The sequence below is a fragment of the Prinia subflava genome, chromosome 3 (assembly GCF_021018805.1).
Source record: "Prinia subflava isolate CZ2003 ecotype Zambia chromosome 3, Cam_Psub_1.2, whole genome shotgun sequence".
Classification (NCBI taxonomy): Eukaryota; Metazoa; Chordata; class Aves; order Passeriformes; family Cisticolidae; genus Prinia; species Prinia subflava.
In genome coordinates this window covers 107529127-107547762 of record NC_086249.1, presented here as the reverse complement: position 1 = coordinate 107547762, position 18636 = coordinate 107529127, and the positions used below count along the sequence as shown (strand labels likewise).

The 18636-nt window shown below is 68.4% G+C and overlaps 2 protein-coding genes across 6 annotated transcripts; both read left to right on the top strand.

Annotated features, from left to right (window-relative positions):
* The first annotated feature begins 467 nt into the window (after window positions 1-467).
* Window positions 468-9232, top strand: TRIM3 (tripartite motif containing 3). Of its 3 annotated transcripts, none has more exons than XM_063393365.1 (12): window positions 468-632; window positions 1584-1725; window positions 3482-3716; window positions 4078-4238; window positions 4398-4578; window positions 4921-5644; window positions 5869-5972; window positions 6226-6393; window positions 6474-6642; window positions 7332-7402; window positions 7494-7634; window positions 8826-9232. In XM_063393365.1, the coding sequence occupies exons 2-12, from the start codon at window positions 1598-1600 to the stop codon at window positions 8976-8978; spliced, it is 2235 nt and encodes a 744-aa protein (XP_063249435.1). In that variant the 5' UTR covers window positions 468-632; window positions 1584-1597; the 3' UTR covers window positions 8979-9232. The 3 variants fall into 3 exon arrangements, with proteins under 3 accessions (XP_063249435.1, XP_063249436.1, XP_063249437.1); XM_063393366.1 differs by lacking the exon at window positions 468-632 and adding an exon at window positions 732-882; XM_063393367.1 differs by lacking the exon at window positions 468-632 and adding an exon at window positions 835-927.
* A 1232-nt stretch (window positions 9233-10464) lies between these two features.
* On the top strand, window positions 10465-18632 carry APBB1 (amyloid beta precursor protein binding family B member 1). Of its 3 annotated transcripts, XM_063393358.1 has the most exons (14): window positions 10479-11615; window positions 12086-12729; window positions 13148-13326; window positions 13667-13723; window positions 13800-13906; window positions 14172-14208; window positions 14552-14689; window positions 14920-15044; window positions 15703-15817; window positions 16438-16522; window positions 17034-17117; window positions 17234-17355; window positions 17994-18170; window positions 18237-18632. In XM_063393358.1, exons 1-14 carry the CDS (start codon window positions 10495-10497, stop codon window positions 18402-18404), a joined length of 3159 nt encoding a protein of 1052 aa, XP_063249428.1. In that variant the 5' UTR covers window positions 10479-10494; the 3' UTR covers window positions 18405-18632. The 3 variants fall into 3 exon arrangements, 2 of the variants coding, with proteins under 2 accessions (XP_063249429.1, XP_063249428.1); XM_063393359.1 differs by lacking the exons at window positions 17994-18170; window positions 18237-18632 and adding an exon at window positions 17542-17951 and having other exon boundaries at window positions 10475-11615; XR_010079788.1 differs by lacking the exons at window positions 17234-17355; window positions 17994-18170; window positions 18237-18632 and adding an exon at window positions 16167-16224 and having other exon boundaries at window positions 10465-11615; window positions 17034-17087.
* The last annotated feature ends 4 nt before the right edge of the window (window positions 18633-18636 follow it).

Sequence of the window (18636 nt, the reverse complement as noted above, 5' to 3'; positions counted from 1 at the left end):
CTCGTATTTTACCCCTCTTTTTACCCGCGCATCCCCCCCGCCCCCCTTTATAGCCACTTGCTCGCTTTGACCTTCCCTTTATTCCCCCTTTATCCCCGCTTTATATTCCTCCTACTTCCCAGTTCACACCACCGCCAGCCTACACTCGGTAACCTCCGGCCCCGCCATGCCCCCCCACCAGTGTATGCCCACATTGCCCAGTCCTATTCCCATCCAATTTGGGGTCAGCCCCCCCAAATTCGGGGTCGGGATGTGGTTGCCGTGGCAACAGCCGGGTACCCCTGGATGCGCGGAGCCCCCCCCAGCTGCAGAGCCACAGCCCAGGCGAGACCACTGATGCTGGAGGGGGAGGCTGAGGGGTCATTTTCCCGCTTTCCCACGGGACCCTCACCGCGAACCCCCCGGTCGGGGGCGGCACCGCGTCCTGCAGCGACGCCTTGGCCCCCCCGAACGGGGAGTCCTCGGGGGCGGGTTCGGTGGAACAGGGAGGCGGCGGCGAGTCTCACCCCCCTCCGGAGCGCGCGTGGTGCGGCCCGGCCCGGCCGCCTCCCTGTCGCATCCCGGGCCGGGGCCGAGGATGCGCCGTGGGGTCCCGCGGCGCGCGCCGGAGCGAGCAGGGGGCTGCGGGGGGGGTGAGTGGGCTCGGGGGGCCGGGCGGGGCCGGGCGGGGCCGGGCGCGGAGGGGCGCGGGGTGCGGGGTGTGCGGGGTGTGTGTGGGGGGGGATTGCCGGGGGTAGCGACCCCCGGGGCACCCGCGGGGTGCGGGACCCCCCGGCCCCGCCATGTCCCGGTGCCGCGGGGGGGGCGGTGCCGCACAATGGCGGCCGGGGCGGGGCCGGGGCCTGGAGCGCGGAGCCGCCGCAGCGCCGAGAGCGGGTCGGGGTGAGGGACACAGGGTGATGGGGCACGGGGGACGAGGGACAGGGGGTGAGTGTCCCCTGGGACAGCGGCTTGGGTGGGTGCTGGGGCTCAGGAGGAGGGTGCTGGGTTGGGGTGTGCCCCGTGGGGCAGGAGGGGGGTGCTGTGCGTGTCCTGTGGGGCGGACGATTGTTGCCATGGATGGGGGCGGGCGCCATGGGGCACAAGCACAGGGGCTGAGGGATGGGTGGGTTCCGAGGGGCAGCGGGTAGGTGGGGCGGTGCTGGGAGACACGGTGGTGGGTGTGGGTGGGGGGCACCCGTGGGGCTGGCTTTGGCTTCCCGAGGGTCGTGGGCATGGTGGGAGCCGGGGAGAGTGCCCGTGTGTGCCCCACAAGGTGTCTGTGGGGCCGGGGACTGTGGGTGGCCCAGGTGCTGAGCCCTGGTGCCACAGGGTGAGTGTCTGACACGGCCCTGTGTGAGGCTGCGGGGAGGGCAGGGGCTGTGGGCACTGTGGGTTGAGTGGTGGGCTGCAGGGCGCCACCGAGCGCCTCCCACGCGTTCAGATTCCCCCGTTGTCAGGCTGTGTCTGCCGTGACCCACCGCGAGCCCGTGGGGCGGGGGCTGTGTGGCGCCGTGGGTTGGGGCTGGGGGTGGCTGTGGGGTGCCGTGGAGCCCCACGGGGTGTTGCAGGGTGCCTGCCCCTCACTGTGGTGTGCCTGCCAGGCTGAGGAGCCACCATGGCCCGCCATGAGCCCGCCAGCCCGGTGGTGCGGCAGATTGACCAACAGTTCCTGATCTGCAGCATCTGCCTCGACCGCTACTGCAACCCCAAGGTGCTGCCCTGCCTGCACACCTTCTGCGAGAGGTGGGACCTCCCGAACCCACCCTGAGCCCCGCTGCGTCCTCCCAAACCTCATCCCTGCCTGCATGCTTTCTGAGAAATGGGAGAACCCCTCCTGAGTCCCTCCTGCACCCCCTGAATCCAATCCCTGCCCGCTGACCTTCTGTGAGAGTTGGGACTCCTCATTACCCTTCCTCCACCCCACTGCACCCCCAGTATTTCCTCTGTGCCCTGGCACCCACTCTCCATCCCCACCCTGTCTCTGAGCACCCCTACATCCCTCCTGTGTCCTCTGCACCCGCCAGCATCCATCCCCAGCACATCCCCACTGTGCCCTGGGCCCCCCTGCACCTCACTGAGTCCTGACTGCAGCCCTGCCACTGCGACCCTCCAAAGCACCCTCCACATCCTGACTGCACCCCTGCGCCCCCCAGCCCCTCTGCTCCCTCCAGCATCCACCCTGCGCCCCCCAGCCCCTCTGCCCCCTCCAGCATCCACCCTGCACCCCCCAGCCCCTCTTCCCCCTCCAGCATCCATCCCCTCTGCCCCCCAGTGTACCTAGCCCCCCTCTGCCTTGCTGCCCCCCCTGTGTCCCTGAGCCTGTGCTCTGCCACTACCAGTTGCACCCCCAGTGTGCCCCACTGCATCCCTCCTGCACCCCTAAACCTGCAGTGAGAGCAGAGCCCCCCTGGCCCCCCTGCACTTCCTGCCCTCCCCAGTGGGAGATGAGGTTCAGCCTCCCTGTGCCCCCAGAGGTGGGGGCTGGGACTCCTCTGCATTCCACAGCCCATGGCGGTGCTGGGACCCCACTGCCCCCCACACCCCACTTCTCTGTGGGGGCTGCACAGCCCCTGAGCCCCCTGAGTGTAGGTGCTGGGGGTCCCCAAGTGGGGGGGTCTTGTTGCTGATGGCCCCCTCTCTCTGTGCTCCCAGAGCCCTCTGGCCCTGCTCCAGCCCCTCACTCCATCCGTCTGTCCGTCTATCCTTCCATCCATCAATCTCCCCAGGGGCACTGGCACTGCTGCCCTGTGTCCATCCTGTCCATCTGTCTGACTGCCTGCTCCTCTGCTGCTCCCCCACCTGGTGTGACACCACATAGCCCTCCTGTCTGCCTGTCCATCTGTGTCTCCCATCCTAGTATGACACTGCGCAGCACCCCCATCTGTCTGTCCGTCTGTCCCCGTCCTGCACCCCAGTGTGACGCTGTGCAGCCCTGCCATCTCTCCCCCTGCTCTCTGCCTGCACCCCAACCCTCCCATCTATTTTGGTGCTCCCCTCTCCCTGTGTTCCTCATCACCCTGTCTGTCTGTCTGTCCTGTTGCCCCCCGTCCCACTGTCACTGTGTGCAGCCCCTCTGTCCATCCACCTGTCCTTGTGCCTCTGCCTGTCCCCAGGCCTGTCCGTGTGCCCTTGTCCTGCACCCTGACCCTCGTGTCCATCTGTCCATGCCACTCTACCTGCTCCCAGCCCTAGGTGCCATCTTGCCCCTTCTGTCCCCCCATCAACCTGCCTGTCCATTCCCCTGTTTGCCTGTCCATCCACCTGTCCCTTCATCCCCCTGTTCTGCCCCCACTGCCGTCCCACATCCCCTGTCCCCAGCAGCTCCTGTCCCCCCATCCGTCCCCTCATCTGTCCCACTGTTGTCCCTGTTTCTGTGCCCCTGTACCCCTGTGCCCCCACAGCCCCCATTCCTGTCCCTGCCCCCTTCACGTCCTGACCCAGGGTCTGTCCCTGCCGTGCCCCCTGCCCCCAGTGACCCCCGTGACCCCTGTGACCCCAGGTGTCTGCAGAACTACATTCCGGCCCAGAGCCTGTCCCTGTCGTGCCCCGTGTGCCGCCAGACCTCGATCCTGCCCGAGCGGGGGGTCCCGGCGCTGCCCAACAACTTCTTCATCACCAACCTGATGGAGGTGCTGCAGCGGGACCCCGACCCCCGCGGGGCCCCCCCTGCCCCCCTGCCCCCCCTGGGCGCCGCCACCGGGCAGCCGCTCTGCTGCCCCAACCACGAGGGAAAGGTGGGGCTGCAGCGGACGGGACGGGCTCAGGGTGTCCGGGAGGGGCTGCAGGGGCCTGGTGGGGCTGCAGGTGTCCAGGAGGGCTGGGCAGGTTCAGATGTGACTCAGGGGGACCTGCAGGCTTCAGCGGGGCTGGGATCTGGGGAAGGCTAAGGAGGTCTGTGAGGATCTGGAAGGGCCGTGAGGGTGCAGGGGTTGGAGGGACTGCAGGCCTTGGAGAAAGAGTCCAGAGGGGGTCCGGGGAGGCTGCAGTGGTCCAGGGAGCGTGGGAGAGGCTGTGTGGGCTCGGGAGATGGTTTGGGGCGGGCTGCAGGGTCCTGTGGGCTGGGTGCAGGACAGCAGGTGAGCGCAGGTGTGGCAGGTGATGGAGTTCTACTGCGAGCCCTGCGAGACGGCCATGTGCCGGGAGTGCACCGAGGGGGAGCGGCGGGAGCACCGGGACCACCGCACCGTGCCGCTGCGTGACGTGCTGGAGCAGCACAAGGCGGCCCTGCAGCACCAGCTCGACGCTGTGCGCGCCAGGTACGGGGGTCAGGGCTCCCTGGGGGTCCCCGTGGCCCTACTCCTGCTGGTTGCAGCGCCAGCTTGATGCCACCCACACATGGTACAGGGGGAGGGGAGGCTGTGGGCATCGTGGGTTCTGCGGGGTTTGGGAGTTCAGGGGGTCCTGTGTCTCTGCAGGCTCCCACAGCTGGCAGCAGCTGTGGGGCTGGTGGCCGAGATCAGCCGGCAGCTGGGGCAACGCCGGGCAGAGGCTGAGGCAGAGATCGGGAGCAGCTTCGAGGAGCTCGAGGCGGCGCTGCGGCAGCGGCGGGAGGTGCTGCTGCGCGACCTGGAGGCCACCTGTGCTGCCAAGCAGCAGGTAACTCACCTGTGGCTCGGTGCCTTCACCGGCCCTTCCTGGGACCGTGTGTGGGTGCCCCAGCCGTACCGCAGTGGCCCCGCCAGTGCAACTGCTGGGCTCCAGTGCAGCACCAGTGTCGGGGTTGTGGCCATGGCTGGGGTGCAGGGGGGGTGCGGGTGGAGCATTGGTTATGGGTGCTGGGTGTGGGGGTCTCACAGCGACACCACAGAGCCGTGCCATCCCCACAGGATGCACGGAGGTGCAGCTGGAGGTGCTGCGGCAGGGACAGGATGTGGTTCAAGTGTTGGTGCTGGCACTGGGGTCCCACCTGGTGCCCCAGGTGATGTTCTGGTCCCGCAGGTGCTGGAGGCGCAGCTGGAGGTGCTGCGGCAGGGCCAGGAGAGCATCCTGAGCAGCTGCGCGTTCACCGAGCAGGCGCTGCACCACGGCTCAGCCACGGAGGTGCTGCTGGTGCAGAAGCAGATGGGCGAGCGGCTGCGGGAGCTGGCGGCGCGGCCCTTCCCCGAGCACCCGCACGAGAACGCGCAGCTCGAGTTCCACGCCGAGCCCGAGGGGCTGCGCCGCTCCATCCAGAACCTGGGCGCGCTGCTGACCACCAGCGCCACGGCGCACACCACGGTGGCCACGGGCGAGGGGCTGCGCCAGGCCGTGGTGGGGCAGCCCTGCTCGCTCAGCGTCACCACCAAGGACAAGGACGGCGCGTTGGTGCGCAGTGGCGGCGCCCGCCTGCGCTTCGCCGTGACGGGCCCCGACGGCGCCGCGGCCGAGGCCGAGGTGCAGGACAACCGCAACGGCACCTACGAGCTGGTGTACACGCCGCGCACCGAGGGAGACTTTGTGCTGTCCATCCTGCTCTACGGGCAGCCCGTGCGCGGCTCCCCCTTCCGCGCGCGCGCCCTGCGCCCCAGCGACGTGCCCCCGTCCCCCGAGGAGGCCAAGCGCCGCGTCAAGTCCCCGGGAGGGGGGCACGTGCGGCAGAAGGCCCTGCGCCGCCCCGCCAGCATGTACGGCAGCGCCAAGCGCAAGGAGAACCCCATCGAGGACGAGCTCATCTTCCGCGTCGGTGAGCGGCGGCCGTGGGGGCTCCCGGGGCAGTGGGGGTGTCTTGGGATGATGGGGGCCTTGTTAGGGCTCCCCACAGCCATAGGGACGCCCCAGGACAGTGGGGTCTCCCTGGGCTCCTCATGGCTTTCTGGGTGGCAGGGAGGGCCCCAGGGGGTGGCAGGGAGTTACCGGGGTGGTGAGGGGTCTCCTGGACCCATGTGCCCCCGTGACCGGTGCCTGCAGGCAGCCGTGGCCGAGAGAAGGGCGAGTTCACCAACTTGCAGGGGATTTCCACATCCAGCGCCGGCCGCATCGTCGTGGCTGACAGCAACAACCAGTGCGTGCAGGTATGGACCCCTGGGACCCCCATTGACCCCCCCCAGGTAACCCTGGATCCTCATGACCCCACTGACCCCATCAGCAGTAACCAGTGTGTGCAGGTGTGGTCCCCTCCCAGGATCCCTGAACTCTCCCAGGACCCCCACGGACTCCCCCTGCTCCCTCCTGGCCCCCACAATTGTTGTCCAGTGAGGGGCAGTTCTGGCTGTTTCAAAGTGTGGGGGTGTTGCTGCTGATCCCCCGGCCCTGCTGCCCTCCCAGGTGTTCAGCAATGAGGGGCAGTTCCGGCTGCGTTTCGGGGTGCGAGGGCGCTCCCCAGGGCAGCTGCAGCGCCCCACGGGGGTCTCTGTGGACACCAATGGTGACATCATTGTGGCCGACTACGACAACCGCTGGGTCAGTGTGTTCTCACCCGAGGGCAAGTTCAAGGTGAGGGGGAGCAGGGACACGGGGTTCTGAGGGGTGGGGGGTCCACGGCACCTCCCGCCCTTACTCTGTGTCCCCCCCAGACGAAGCTGGGCGCGGGGCGGCTGATGGGCCCCAAGGGCGTGGCCGTGGACCGCAACGGGCACATCATCGTGGTGGACAACAAGGCGTGCTGCGTCTTCATCTTCCAGCCCAACGGGAAGCTGGTGGCGCGTTTCGGCTCCCGCGGCACCGCCGAGCGCCAGTTCGCAGGTATCCCTGGGCCCCGGGCTGACCGGGCTCCCCAGGACTGTGCCCCACATTGCTGGGGCAGCTGGTGCTACTGGGACCCCTGAGAATGGCCTGAGGCTGGGGGACAGGTCCAGGCTCCAGTGCTACACTGGTGTTCTGGATCCAGTTCTGGGCTGTGGGTTCAGGTTCTGGGCTCAGGACTTGTTCTAAGCTCTGGTTTGAGTTTTGGGCCTGGACAGTGCACCAGGGTCTGGTTCAGGGTCCAGCATCAGGTTCAGGGCTCTGGGCTGATGATCCAGTTCCAGGTTCTCTGTCTGGGTTCTGCTTTGGGACTGAGATCCCAGACTCTGAGTTCAGGGTTTGATTCTGGTTCCCAGTCTGGGATGTGGTTCCAGGTTCTGGGCTCAGTTCTGGGTTTGAGTCTGAGTTCTGAGCTCTGTGACCTAGACTGGGGCACTGGGTTTGATTCTGGATACAGACTGTGAGTCTGGGTTCTGGGCTGGACCTCTGGGCTCAGCTTCTGGCAGTGGCTCCACCCTGGGGGCTCTGAGTTCAGGGAGGGCTCTGTCCATGCCTCCGGGCTCTGAGTCCATCCTGCTGCTGCCATGGGGGCAGGGCTGAACCCCGCCATTCCCCTCAGGACTGAGCCCCCAGTCTTGGGGTTGGGGTCCCTGTGCCCCATTCGGGCTGAGCCCCCTTTGACTCCCCAGGACCCCATTTTGTGGCTGTCAACAACAAGAATGAGATCGTGGTGACCGACTTCCACAACCACTCTGTGAAGGTGAGTGCAGCCAGGTGCAGGTGCTGAGATCCGCCTGGGCTGGGCTGCAGTGCCCCCATGACTCCCCTGTGTTGTGTCCCCGTGCCCCCAGGTGTACAACGCAGAGGGCGAGTTCCTGTTCAAGTTTGGCTCGCACGGGGAGGGCAACGGGCAGTTCAACGCACCCACAGGGGTGGCCGTGGACAGCAATGGCAACATCATCGTGGCTGACTGGGGCAACAGCCGCATCCAGGTACCGCACCTGTGCCAGCAGATACCTGTGCCAGCACACACCTGTGCCTGCACAGACACCTGTGCCAGCACACACCTGTGCCAGCAGATACCTGTGCCAACACACACACCTGTGCCAGCAGATACCTGTGCCAGCACACACCTGTGCCTGCACACACCTGTGCCAGCACACACCTGTGCCAGCAGATACCTGTGCCAGCACACACCTGTGCCTGCACAGACACCTGTGCCTGCACAGACACCTGTGCCTGCACACACCTGTGCCAGCAGATACCTGTGCCAGCACCTGTGCCTGCACACACACCTGTGCCAGCACACACACCTGTGCCAGCAGATACCTGTGCCAACACACACACCTGTGCCTGCACACACCTGTGCCTGCACACACCTGTGCCTGCATACACCTGTGCCAGCACACACCTGTGCCAGCAGATACCTGTGCCAACACACACACCTGTGCCTGCACACACCTGTGCCTGCACACACCTGTGCCTGCATACACCTGTGCCAGCACACACCTGTGCCAGCAGATACCTGTGCCAACACACACACCTGTGCCTGCACACACCTGTGCCAGCACACACCTGTGCCTGCAGACACTTGTGCCAGCACACACCTGTGCCTGCACACACCTGTGCCAGCACCTACACACACACCTGTAGCCACACCTGTACCTGCACACATACCTCCCAGGGCAGCCCAAGGGGCCCAGCACTGGGGGTATATGTGCATCCCATCCCTGACCCCCACAACCCATGTGCTCTGCTGTGAGGTGCTGCAGGGCACCTGCAGGGAACCAGGAAGCAACTCGGTTTAAGTGAGAGCAATTGAAAAGGACCTTGGGTCAATTGGGAAGAGTCTCTGCAGGCTCTACAGTCAGCTGGGAGGGGTCTAGGGTCAACTGGGAGCAACTGGCACCAACTGGGAGCAACAAAGAAGGGTCTCAGGTCAACTGGGAATGGTCCATGGGGGGAGCTGGGAAGAGTCGCACCAACTGAGAGCAACTGGGATGGACTGGGAAGGGGTCTGGGGTCACCTGGGAGCAACTGAGAAGGGTCTTGGGTTAACTGGAATAGACCTGTGGGGGATCTTGACCACATCCCCCCACAGGGAGTGCATCCTGCAGGCCTGGGGGCTGTCAGGGCCGGGGGTCCCTGGGGCCCTCGGGCACACCGTTGTGCCCCTCCTGCAGGTGTTCGACAGCGCGGGCTCGTTCCTGTCCTACATCAACACGGCGGCTGACCCGCTGTATGGGCCGCAGGGGCTGGCGCTCACCTCCGACGGCCACGTTGTGGTGGCTGACTCGGGCAACCACTGCTTCAAGGCCTACCGCTACCTGCAGTGAGGGGCGGCACGGCGCGGCGGGGCCCGCGGCTCGGCGGGGAGGCACGGCCGCCCCGGGGCCTCGCCTGCCCCCAGCGCCATCCTGGCTTCATGTGCACTTTATCCCAGGGGGCAGCCGGGCCCGGGGGTGAGGATGGGTCCCGTGGGGTGGGGGCTGCCTGGGGGTCATGGTCTGACCCCTCACCCTGCCCCGCAGCAGGGCCAGCATCCCGCTGCGCCAGCTGACAGGGTGCCCGAGGCGTGGGGGGGTGTGAGGGGCAGGGGAGCTGCTGGGGGGGCTGTGGGGTGGCCACTCCAGAGCCCCGTGCCCCTTGAGGACTGTCCCCACCTCCCCAGTCCCCCTCCCCAGCTGTGGGGTGACTGTGTGTGCCTGCTGCCCCATGGCACTGCTGCCCCACTGCACTGCTGCTCCACAGCTCTGGGGGGCTCCAGGGCTTGTGGGGCAGCTGCCGCACGCTGACAAAACTGTATGTACAAAATAAAGTATTCTGGAAGTAGCCTGGCGCCGTGCTTCCCCGTAGCCCTGCCTGTCCTTCACGCACCCTGCCCTACGGCCCCCCAGGTCCTGTGGGCCCTGCCGGCGGTGCTGGACACCCCCAGACAGTGCCAGGCCACGCAGGGACAGGAGCGGTGCCTGGAGCTCGGTGGCACCATGGGCGCCTGCCTGGCCTGGGCGTTCTGCCAGCACTGACCCGTCTGCAGGGACAGGGACAGGCTGCGAGTGGGGACTGGGTTGGACTGGCCTGGGAGTGGGGACTGGGTTACACTGATCTCTGTTGGGTCAGACTCGTCTGTGCTGGCATCAGAGTCTGGGTTGGACTGGTCTGTACTGGTATGGAGACTGGGTCAGACTGGGCTATAGTGGTATGGAGACTGGGTCAGACTGGCTATACTGGTATGGAGACTGGGTCTGTACTAGGAGTAGGAACTGGTCTATACTGGTCCGTGTACCCAAGAGACAGAGGTCAGTGACCTGAGCTGCTCAGACCCTGCAGGTCCCTGTGGCCAGTGGATCCCTGGAGATACCACAGGGGCTGCAGAGAGGTCGAGGAGCTGCTCCAGCTGGTCCTCACCCAGCTCCTCACCATCTCCACGGGGGATCCTGGATGGCAGCAGAGCTCACCCAGACCCTACTCCTCATTCCCTACCAGCCCCAGCCCCCCAGGGGTTCACAGGCCCCAGCCGTGCCCAGTGACCTGTTCCCAGGCAGGGCTGGAGGGAGGATCCAGGGAAGTCCACACCTGTTCCTGGTCCTGATGCTGGGAACGCCCTAGAAGAGATCGCCTGTGGCTCTCTCAGCATGGGCAGGACAACCATGGGATCAGATCCAGCTGGGGGCTGGGAAAGGCAGGTCCCGCCTCTCCCCTCTCCTGCTGGGACACCCTGGTGGCTGCGGGACAGGTGTGGGTGTGCCTGCCTGAAGCCCAGCAAAGCCTTCGGCACCACCTCCGTCTCCCTGGCAGCCCACGGAGCACCTGCAGCCCGGCTGGGAACACGGGGCCCAGCGAGGGCTGGGAATGGGGCCTCATCCAGGGGGGCAGCACTGCTGGGGCTCTGCAGGGCTCAGTGCCGGGGCCAGTGCTGTCCAAAGAGTCACCAGTGATCTGGAGGGAGCGATGGACTGGGGAAGGGGCTGGAGCCCCAGGAGCATCCAAGGAGCTGGGAAAGGGGCTCAGCCCGGAGAAAAGGAGGCTCAGGGGGGACCTTCCCGGGAAAGAAGCGACAGGACAAGAGAAAACAGCCACAAGCTGTGCTTGGAGAGGTTCAGGTGGGACATCAGGAGGAAAGGACTGCCATGTACTGGCAGGGGCTGCCCAGGGAGGCTCGGAGTTCCCATCCCAAGGAGTGACTGGATGTGGCACTCAGTGCCCTGGGCTGGGGATCAGTCCCAGGTCGGACTCGGCCTTGGCGATCTTACCCAGCGAAAGGACCGTGGTCCTGTACAGGCTCAGCCGGGCCCGCACGGGGTGCAGGGACCCCGCACCCGCTCTCAGCACCGCTGCTCCCGGCCGGAGCCCGGCCCGGCAGTGCTGCCCCCCGCGCTCGGTACGAGCGGCGACCCTCGGGCCCCTCTCGGTGCAGCCGAGGGTTTGGGGTGTCCGGGGCACGGCAGCCGCAGCGAGTCCCGGTGCCGTCCCCGCCCCCGTGCGGTGCCGGTGTGCGGCAGCGGGGCGGACCCGGCGGTGCAGGTGCCGGGGCGATGCCGCTGGGGGTTACGGGGGCTCCCCCGCGCTGAACCGCTCCGTGGCACCGGGGGTCCCCTGCCCGCCCGGAGCGGCCGATCAGTGGGGTGGGCACAGGCAGTGTCGGGGTCACCGGGAGGCCCCGGGAGCATCACCGGGGGAAGGTCCCCCATTCCGCCCGGGTCCGCTGCCACCCACGGCCGGATCGAACCACCCGCCGCCAGCAAGGCCTGGGGCTCCCGGTGCCGGGGAGCGGGGGTATCTGGTGGTGCGTGCCGGAGAGGCCCCGGCGGTCCCGGGGAGGGTCCCGGAGAGGCCGCGGCGGTCCCGGGGTGGTCCCGGCGGTCCCGCGCGGGAGGCGGCGCTGTCCCCCCGCCGGCCGGAAGCGGAAGTGACGCTGCCCCGAGCCCCCCACCCTCCCCCCGCGACCCCCGGCAGCGGAGCGGCCGCCGCAGGTACCGGCGGTGGGGGCGGAGAACCGGGGGGGCACGGCCGGCCCCGCCGCGCTGCGGGCAGCGGTGGGGGCGAGGGGGGGCTGAGGCCCGGGGAGACCCCGGGGGGCCGGGCCGGGGGTGGCGGGAGGGGTCCGTGGGTGCGGGGTCCCCGTGGGATCTCCCCTGGCAGGGCCGTGGGGCGGGTGCGGAGGGGCCCCGGGCCGGGGGAGCCGCGGGGGGACCCCGGGGGTTGTGGGGGACTGCGGGGGTCCCGGGGCCGTGCGGCGGAGGCAGGCGGGATGCCGGGGCCGAGGGGGATGCCGGTGCCGGGAGGGGGTCCCCGCGCCCCGGCGGAGCCGTGAGGGGATGCCGGTGCTGGGGAAGGCACCCGGGACCGTGGGAGGGCTGCGAGGGGATGCCGAGTCCTTGGGAGGACCCAGGGCCGTGCAGCGTCCGTGGCCGGGTCCCGGTGCCACCCCCGCTCCCCACAGGCCCGATGGACGCGGAGGCGCCCCGGGGGCTGTAGGACCCCCCTGCCCTCCCACCCCCAGCGGCGGCCGGGCCGGGCCGGGGCTCCCGCCGTGCCGGGGGCCTGAGCCCCGAGTCCTCGCCATGTCGGGGGCCCTCAGCAAGCGCAGCGACCTGGCCAACGACAACCGGTGCCCGGGGCTGAGCCTGGGGCTGGGAGCGCCACCCGAGCCCCGCACCGGGCCCGGGGGCGCCCCGGCCGAGGAGCTGCCCGGCGCCGGCTGGGCCAAGGCCGGGCAGGACCAGAACCGCAACGAGCTGGAGCCGGGCCCGGGCCCCGGGCGGTCCCCCGGGCACGGGGAGTCCCCGGGAGCGCTGGAGCCGGGGATCCAGGCCCGCAACGCCCGGAACGCCGCCGGCGACCCGCGGGCCCTGCTGATCGGCGCCTCGGAGGAGGAGGAGGAGGACGAAGATGAGGAGGAGGACGAGGAGGAGGAGGACGGGCCCGGGGTCTCTCCGCCCGCTCTGGGCACGGAGCGGGGCCTGCGGGAGCCCCCGGGGCGCAGTGCCAGCCGCCTCTTCGGGGGGCCTGGCCCCGGCAGCGACGAGGACTCGAGCTGGGCCACACTGAGCCAGGGCAGCCCCGGCAGCTCCCCCGATGAGCCAGGTGGGCACCCGACCCGCGGAGCACCGGTGACTTATGGCTGCCCTATGGAGCCGCATGGTGACCTCTCGCTGTCCCACAGCTGCCCCATAGAGGCTTCTGACATCTGACAATCTCTGGCTGCCCCACAGAGCCTGATGGCTGCCCCCACCTGCTCCTTCCTGCCGTGCCCCTGCTCCTGTCAGCTCCACATCTCCCCTGGTCCCTCTGTTTGCCTGTCGCTACACTCCCAGCCCCCCTGGGTGTCATTCCTGGTCTCCCAGGCCCCTGGGCACTGTTCTGTGTCCCCAGCCCCGTTAGTTCCATGCCCCCCCCCGTTGCCTCCTTGTCCTTGTGGAGCTCTCCTGGGGCATCCCCATGTCCGTGGGCACAGGGGGCTGTGTGGGGCTGGCCTGACCCCCCCGACCCCCGTGCCCTGCAGAGTCGCTGTGGCCGTGCGGCGCGGGAGCGCACGGGGACCTGCCCCCCGGGTGGCTGCGGGTGCAGGACACCTCGGGCACCTACTACTGGCACGTCCCCACTGGCACCACGCAGTGGGAGCCCCCCGGCGGGGCCCACGAGACCCCTTCCGATGGCAGCACCCCCACCGAGGGGCCCACCGTGAGCCGGGGCTGCCAGGGCTGCGTGGGGCTGGGAGGGGGCTGTGCAGCCACTGGGGTGCCTCAGGGGTGGGCTATGGGGCGTGGGGTGACTGGGGTGGGCTGTAGGGCGTGGGGTGACTGGGGTGGGCTATGGGGCGTGGGGTGACTGGGGGACAATGGTGGGGTGGCTGTGGGGGGTGCAGGGCACCAGTGGTATGGCTGTGGGTTGCTCTTGGGGTTACCATGCCGCTTCCATAGTGTGCTGTGGGGTGATGGGGGAGGCCGTGGGACACTTGTGGGGTGACAGGGGGGCTGCTGTGGGGCTGCCCTATGGAGAACCCTAACCCAGCCCCCTGCAGCTCTCCTGGACGAGCTTTGCCCCGGCCGAGACCTTCAATGATGGGGACTTGTGGAAGGTGAGAGGGGGCAGTGGATGGGAAAGGGTGGGGGGCCAGTACCCCCCCAAAACCCAAAGAGCCACCTTGCCCCTAGGACCCCACAGCTGAGGAGGAGGAGGAGGAGGAGGAAGAGGAAGATGAGGAGCCAGGAGTGTCAGACCTGGAGATGCTGTCACCAGGCGCAGGATCACCAGGAGAGGGGTGCAGTGCGGGCCACAGGGACTGGGGAGACACATGGAAAATGCGGGGCATGGGTGGGGCTGTGCCTGGGCCCTGTTGGGATGAGGGACCCTGGGTAACAAGGTGCAGAATGGAGAGAGGGTGTCCGGTGTGAAGTGGGAGCCGAGGGGGCAGGGACCCAGGTGTGGGGTGCGGGGGATCCCAGAGGGCTCTCAGGGATAGGGGTTGGGCAGGCCCCAGGGTCTGAGGGTGCAGTCACCGACCCCCTCCACCCTTCCCCTTGCAGCATGGCCCTGGGCGAGGAGGATGCGCTGGACTCCAAGGTAGGGCCAGTCTCTGCTGACCCTCCCAGCCCACAGGGCCCCATTGCCAGTCCCGTGGGGTCTGAGGCACCCAACCCAGGGGTGCCCTAGCCCTGTCACCGGCATTGGAGGGGCCTTGGCCAGGCCCCTCTTGGGGTCTGCCCTGCCCCGAGGGCCCGGGGCTGCACAAACTGAGGCGATGAGGGGTCGGGTTACTGCTGGGGAGCTGAGCCTGCCCTGTACCACCCCCAGCCCCCTTGCCCCTCACCATCTCTGCCCCACTGCCCCCCACCCCACACAATCCTTGCCCCACACACCCAGCCCCACACATCCCCCACTGACTCCCATTCCGCCCTTGCCCCAGGGCCTCCCGGTGCGCTCTCTGGGCTGGGTGCAGCTGCGGGAGGAGGAGCTGGGTCCTGGCCGCAGCAGCAGCGCTGTCAGCGCCTGCATCCGGCAGCTCTCGGGGCCTCGGGATGGCCCCCCCGGCACCTGTGGGGAGGTGAGTGACCCCAGACCCCTGCGTGGCCCCCCACGTCCATCCCACATCCACCCCACATCCACCCCACATCCACCCCACATCCACCCCACATCCACCCCACATCCACCCCACATCCACCCCACATCCACTCCACATCCACCCCACATCCATCCCACATCCATCCCACATCCATCCCAGTCCCCCTGGCGCCCGGGGGAGCGCAGCACCCCGCTGACCCTGCCATGCCGCAGGCGCGGGCGCTGCTGCTGCTGGAGGACCGCACGCTGAAGCTCGTGGACCCCCAGGACCGGGCCCTGCTGCACGCGCAGCCCGTGGGCGGCATCCGCGTGTGGGGCGTGGGGCGGCACGGCAGCAGGTGGGGGCACCTGTGGGGCTGGGGGCACGGGGTGCCCACCTGTGTGGGGCTTGAGGTGACACTAGGGCCCGGTGGGGGGCCGTGGGGTTGTGATGTCTGCAGGGGCCTCAGTGCTCAGGGCTGGGGATCCTGTGTACGTGGGGTGCAGGGATGGGGGGATCTGGGTGTGTGGGACCCTCATGGGGCGTGGAGGTCCCACACGGTGTGGGGTAGGGGCTCTGGAATCCCGTGTATGTGTGGCTGGGGCTGGGGGCATCTGGGTGTGGAGGTGGCCATGGGGCTGGGATCCCCACATGGGTGAGCTGTGGGGCTGTGGCTGTCACGTGCACAGGACTGAGAGGTCCCACATGTGGATGTGGTCCCATGGGTTGGGCAGGTGGGGGCCATGGGGTCCAAACCCTGAGCCCCCCAGAAGAGAAGGGTGTGGAGCAGGATCAGACCTGCCCCTAGGGGGGTGTGGGGTGGGTCCTGGGGCTGGGGAGGAGGGGGCTCCGTGCCCCTCAACACCCCTAACCCCGCTCTGTTCCGCTGTGCTGCCGGGGACACAGGGAGAGGTATGGCCCCAACCTGCCCCTGACCCCCAGTGCCCCCAGTCTCGGCTCGGGCTGGGTGGGGAGGGCACTGGGGTGTTCTGAGCGTGCCCCTCTCCTCCCCCTAGGGACTTTGCGTACGTGGCCCGGGACCCCTTGACGCAGGTGCTGAAGTGCCACGTGTTCCGCTGCGAGGGGCCCGCCAGCGCCATCGCCGCCGGCCTGCACCGGGTCTGTGCACAGGTGAGACCCCCCAGACTGCCCCAGGACCCCCTCAAACCGCCCCCGTGGCCTCCACCATGTCTGTGTCCCAGTGAGACCACCCCCAAAACCTCCCCGGGAGCCCCCGCTCTGGCCAGCACTGGTTCTGTGTCAGGTAAAACCCTCCCAACCCTCTGCTGGGTTTCCCCTCAAACTGCCACCTTGGCCTGAGCTGCGTCTCTGCCTAGATGAGACCCCCAAAAAGCCCGTAAGAACCCCCCATCTGGCCTACACCAGGTCTGGGCCCAGGTGAGACACCCCCAAGGCCCCCCAGGCCCAGTTAACACACCCCAAATTCCCTTTCCTTGGTCTGCACCACATCTGTGCCCAGGTGAGACCCCCAGAAACCCGCCAGGACTTGCCCTAGCCTGCACCACATCTGCGCACAGGTGAGACCTCCAGGCCCCTCCAGCCAGCCCCTAGGCCTGTTCCTGGCTGAGCCCCTCCCCACCCCAGTGTCCCCACAGACCTGGCACAGGGGCCAGGGGTCCCTGGGGGTGTCCATCGTGTGACAGCGAGGAGGGCTGGGGTGTCCCTTGTGTGACGTCCAGGGGACTGTGGGCCACCATGGGGGTCACTGGCCGTGTCCCCCTGTCCCCCAGCTGACGGCGGAGCGGCGAAGTGCCCGGGCAGCAGGCAACAGCTTGGGGACAGACCCCCCCCGGCTGGGGGAGCCTCCCTTGCAGGGTATGGGGGCTGGGGGGTACCTGTGAGAGCTGGGGTGGCTCTGGGGGTACCCTGGAGGGGACTGGGAGTCTGGGAGTGACTAGGAAGGGCTGGAGGACTGCTGGGGAGTCCTGCGAGGGTCTAGGGCGACTGCAGGGGAGGGGGCTTGTGTGCCTGGAGGTTGCGTTTGCTGGGGTGGGCAGTTGGAAGAGAGGATGGCTTTTAGGGAGGTTTGGGGGTGTCTGACAATGTCCCCACCACAGTGAGCCTCCCGGCCCCCAAGAGCAAGGCAGTGCCATTGTGGGTGTTGGGTGCTGTGGGGGTGCTCTGGGGCAGTGTTGGGGTGCTCTGGGGGCTCTTGAAGGGCTCTGGGGAGGTCAGCCGTGTTCCCCCTCCCACTGGAGTGCCCAGCGTCCAGGAAGTCATGGGGGGTGTTGGGTGCTGGGTGAGCACTGAGGGGTGGGAAGGGGTTCTGGAGGGATGTTGGGGTTTTGGGGGGCTCTGGGGGTGTCTGACAGTGCCTCCCCCACAGTGGAGTTCCCAGCCCCCAAGAGTGAGGTGGTTCAGCGCTTCCCCGTGTGTTACCTGGGCTGTGTCCCTGTGGCCAAGCCAGTGGGTGAGTGGGGGACTTGAGGGGAAGGGGGAGTGTCTCGGGGGGCTCCTCCAGCCCTTGTGCGGCAGCTGTGGGGCAAGGGCACCCCAGGGCTGCCCTGACGCTCTGTGTGCCCCCAGGCATGGATGTCATCAACGCGGCACTGGAGGCAGCGCTGGCCCCCGGCTCAGGGGAGCCCCCTGCGCCCACCCCCGTGGTGGTCAGTGTGGCCCCCGCCACCCTCACCATTGCTCACCGCCAGGTGTGTGCCCTCCCCAGACCCCTGCCCCGGGACCCCCACCCACTCCACCATCACCCAGCACCATCACCCAGCACCATCACCCACCACCCGAGACCACCACCCTGGCCCAGGGGCACTGTGGTGACCCTCGTCCCCACTGGTGACCCCGTCCTGTTCTGGGGTCTGACTGACGCTGTCACGTGCCAGAGGGACTGCAGAGACACATCCTTGTACCAGAGAGCCACAGTGGCTCCTTCCACCGTGTCCCCAGCCCAGCACCTCCTGTGGGGCCCTGGGGGATCCCCTCGGGCTGTGAGTGACCCCCCACCCTTCCTGGTGGACATCTTAGTGACCTCCCATGTGCTCTGCTGACCCTGTCCCCGTGCTGGGGGTGCCACCCTCCCCATCATACGGGCACCCTGGTGTCCCCTGCCCCTTGCCATGGGTGCCCCAATGTGCGCTGCTTTAACCCTCTCCATGCCGTGGGTGCTGCTCCTCCTCCCTGTGCGCTGCTTTAACCCTCGCCATGCCGTGGGTGCTGCTCCTCCTCCCTGTGCGCTGCTTTAACCCTCGCCATGCCATGGGTGCTGCTCCTCCTCCCCTGTGCGCTGCTTTAACCCTCGCCATGCCGTGGTGCCCGGTGACCCCCGTGCCCCCAGACAGAGGCGGTGCTGTGCGAGTGCCGTGTGCGGTTCCTGTCCTTCATGGGCGTGGGACGCGACGTCCGCGCCTTCGCCTTCATCATGGCCAGCGCTCCGGGCACCTTCCGCTGCCACATGGTGTGGTGTGAGCCCAACGCCGCGGGGCTCAGCGAGGCGCTGCAGGCTGCCTGCGTGGTGAGTGGGACCCCCGAGGCCCTCCGGGCCGCCCCTGCCCCGCACTGACCCCTCCGCTCCCCGCAGCTCCGCTACCAGAAGTGCCTGGACGCGCGGCCCCAGGCCTCCAGCTCCTGCCTGCCGGCCCCCCCGGCTGACTCGGTGGCCCGGCGGGTGGGCTCCTCTGTGCGCCGGGGGGTGCAGACCCTCCTGGGGACCCTCAAACCGCGGCGGGGAGGGGCGCAGACCCCGTGAGTGGGGCAAGGGTGTGGGGGGCATGCAGCCGGGCAAGGCAGCACCGGGGGCAGGACCGCCGACCCAACGCTCTGGGGCACAGTTACCCCAGGTGTTGGGTCGGGGGTCCTGCCCCCACCACTGCCCCCATGGTGGGCCACGCCCCCCTCAAGGTCCCCAATGCATGTGGCGTAACGAGGGTCTGTGTTGTACTAAATCATTAATTAATAAACCCATTCCACCAGCCCGGCTT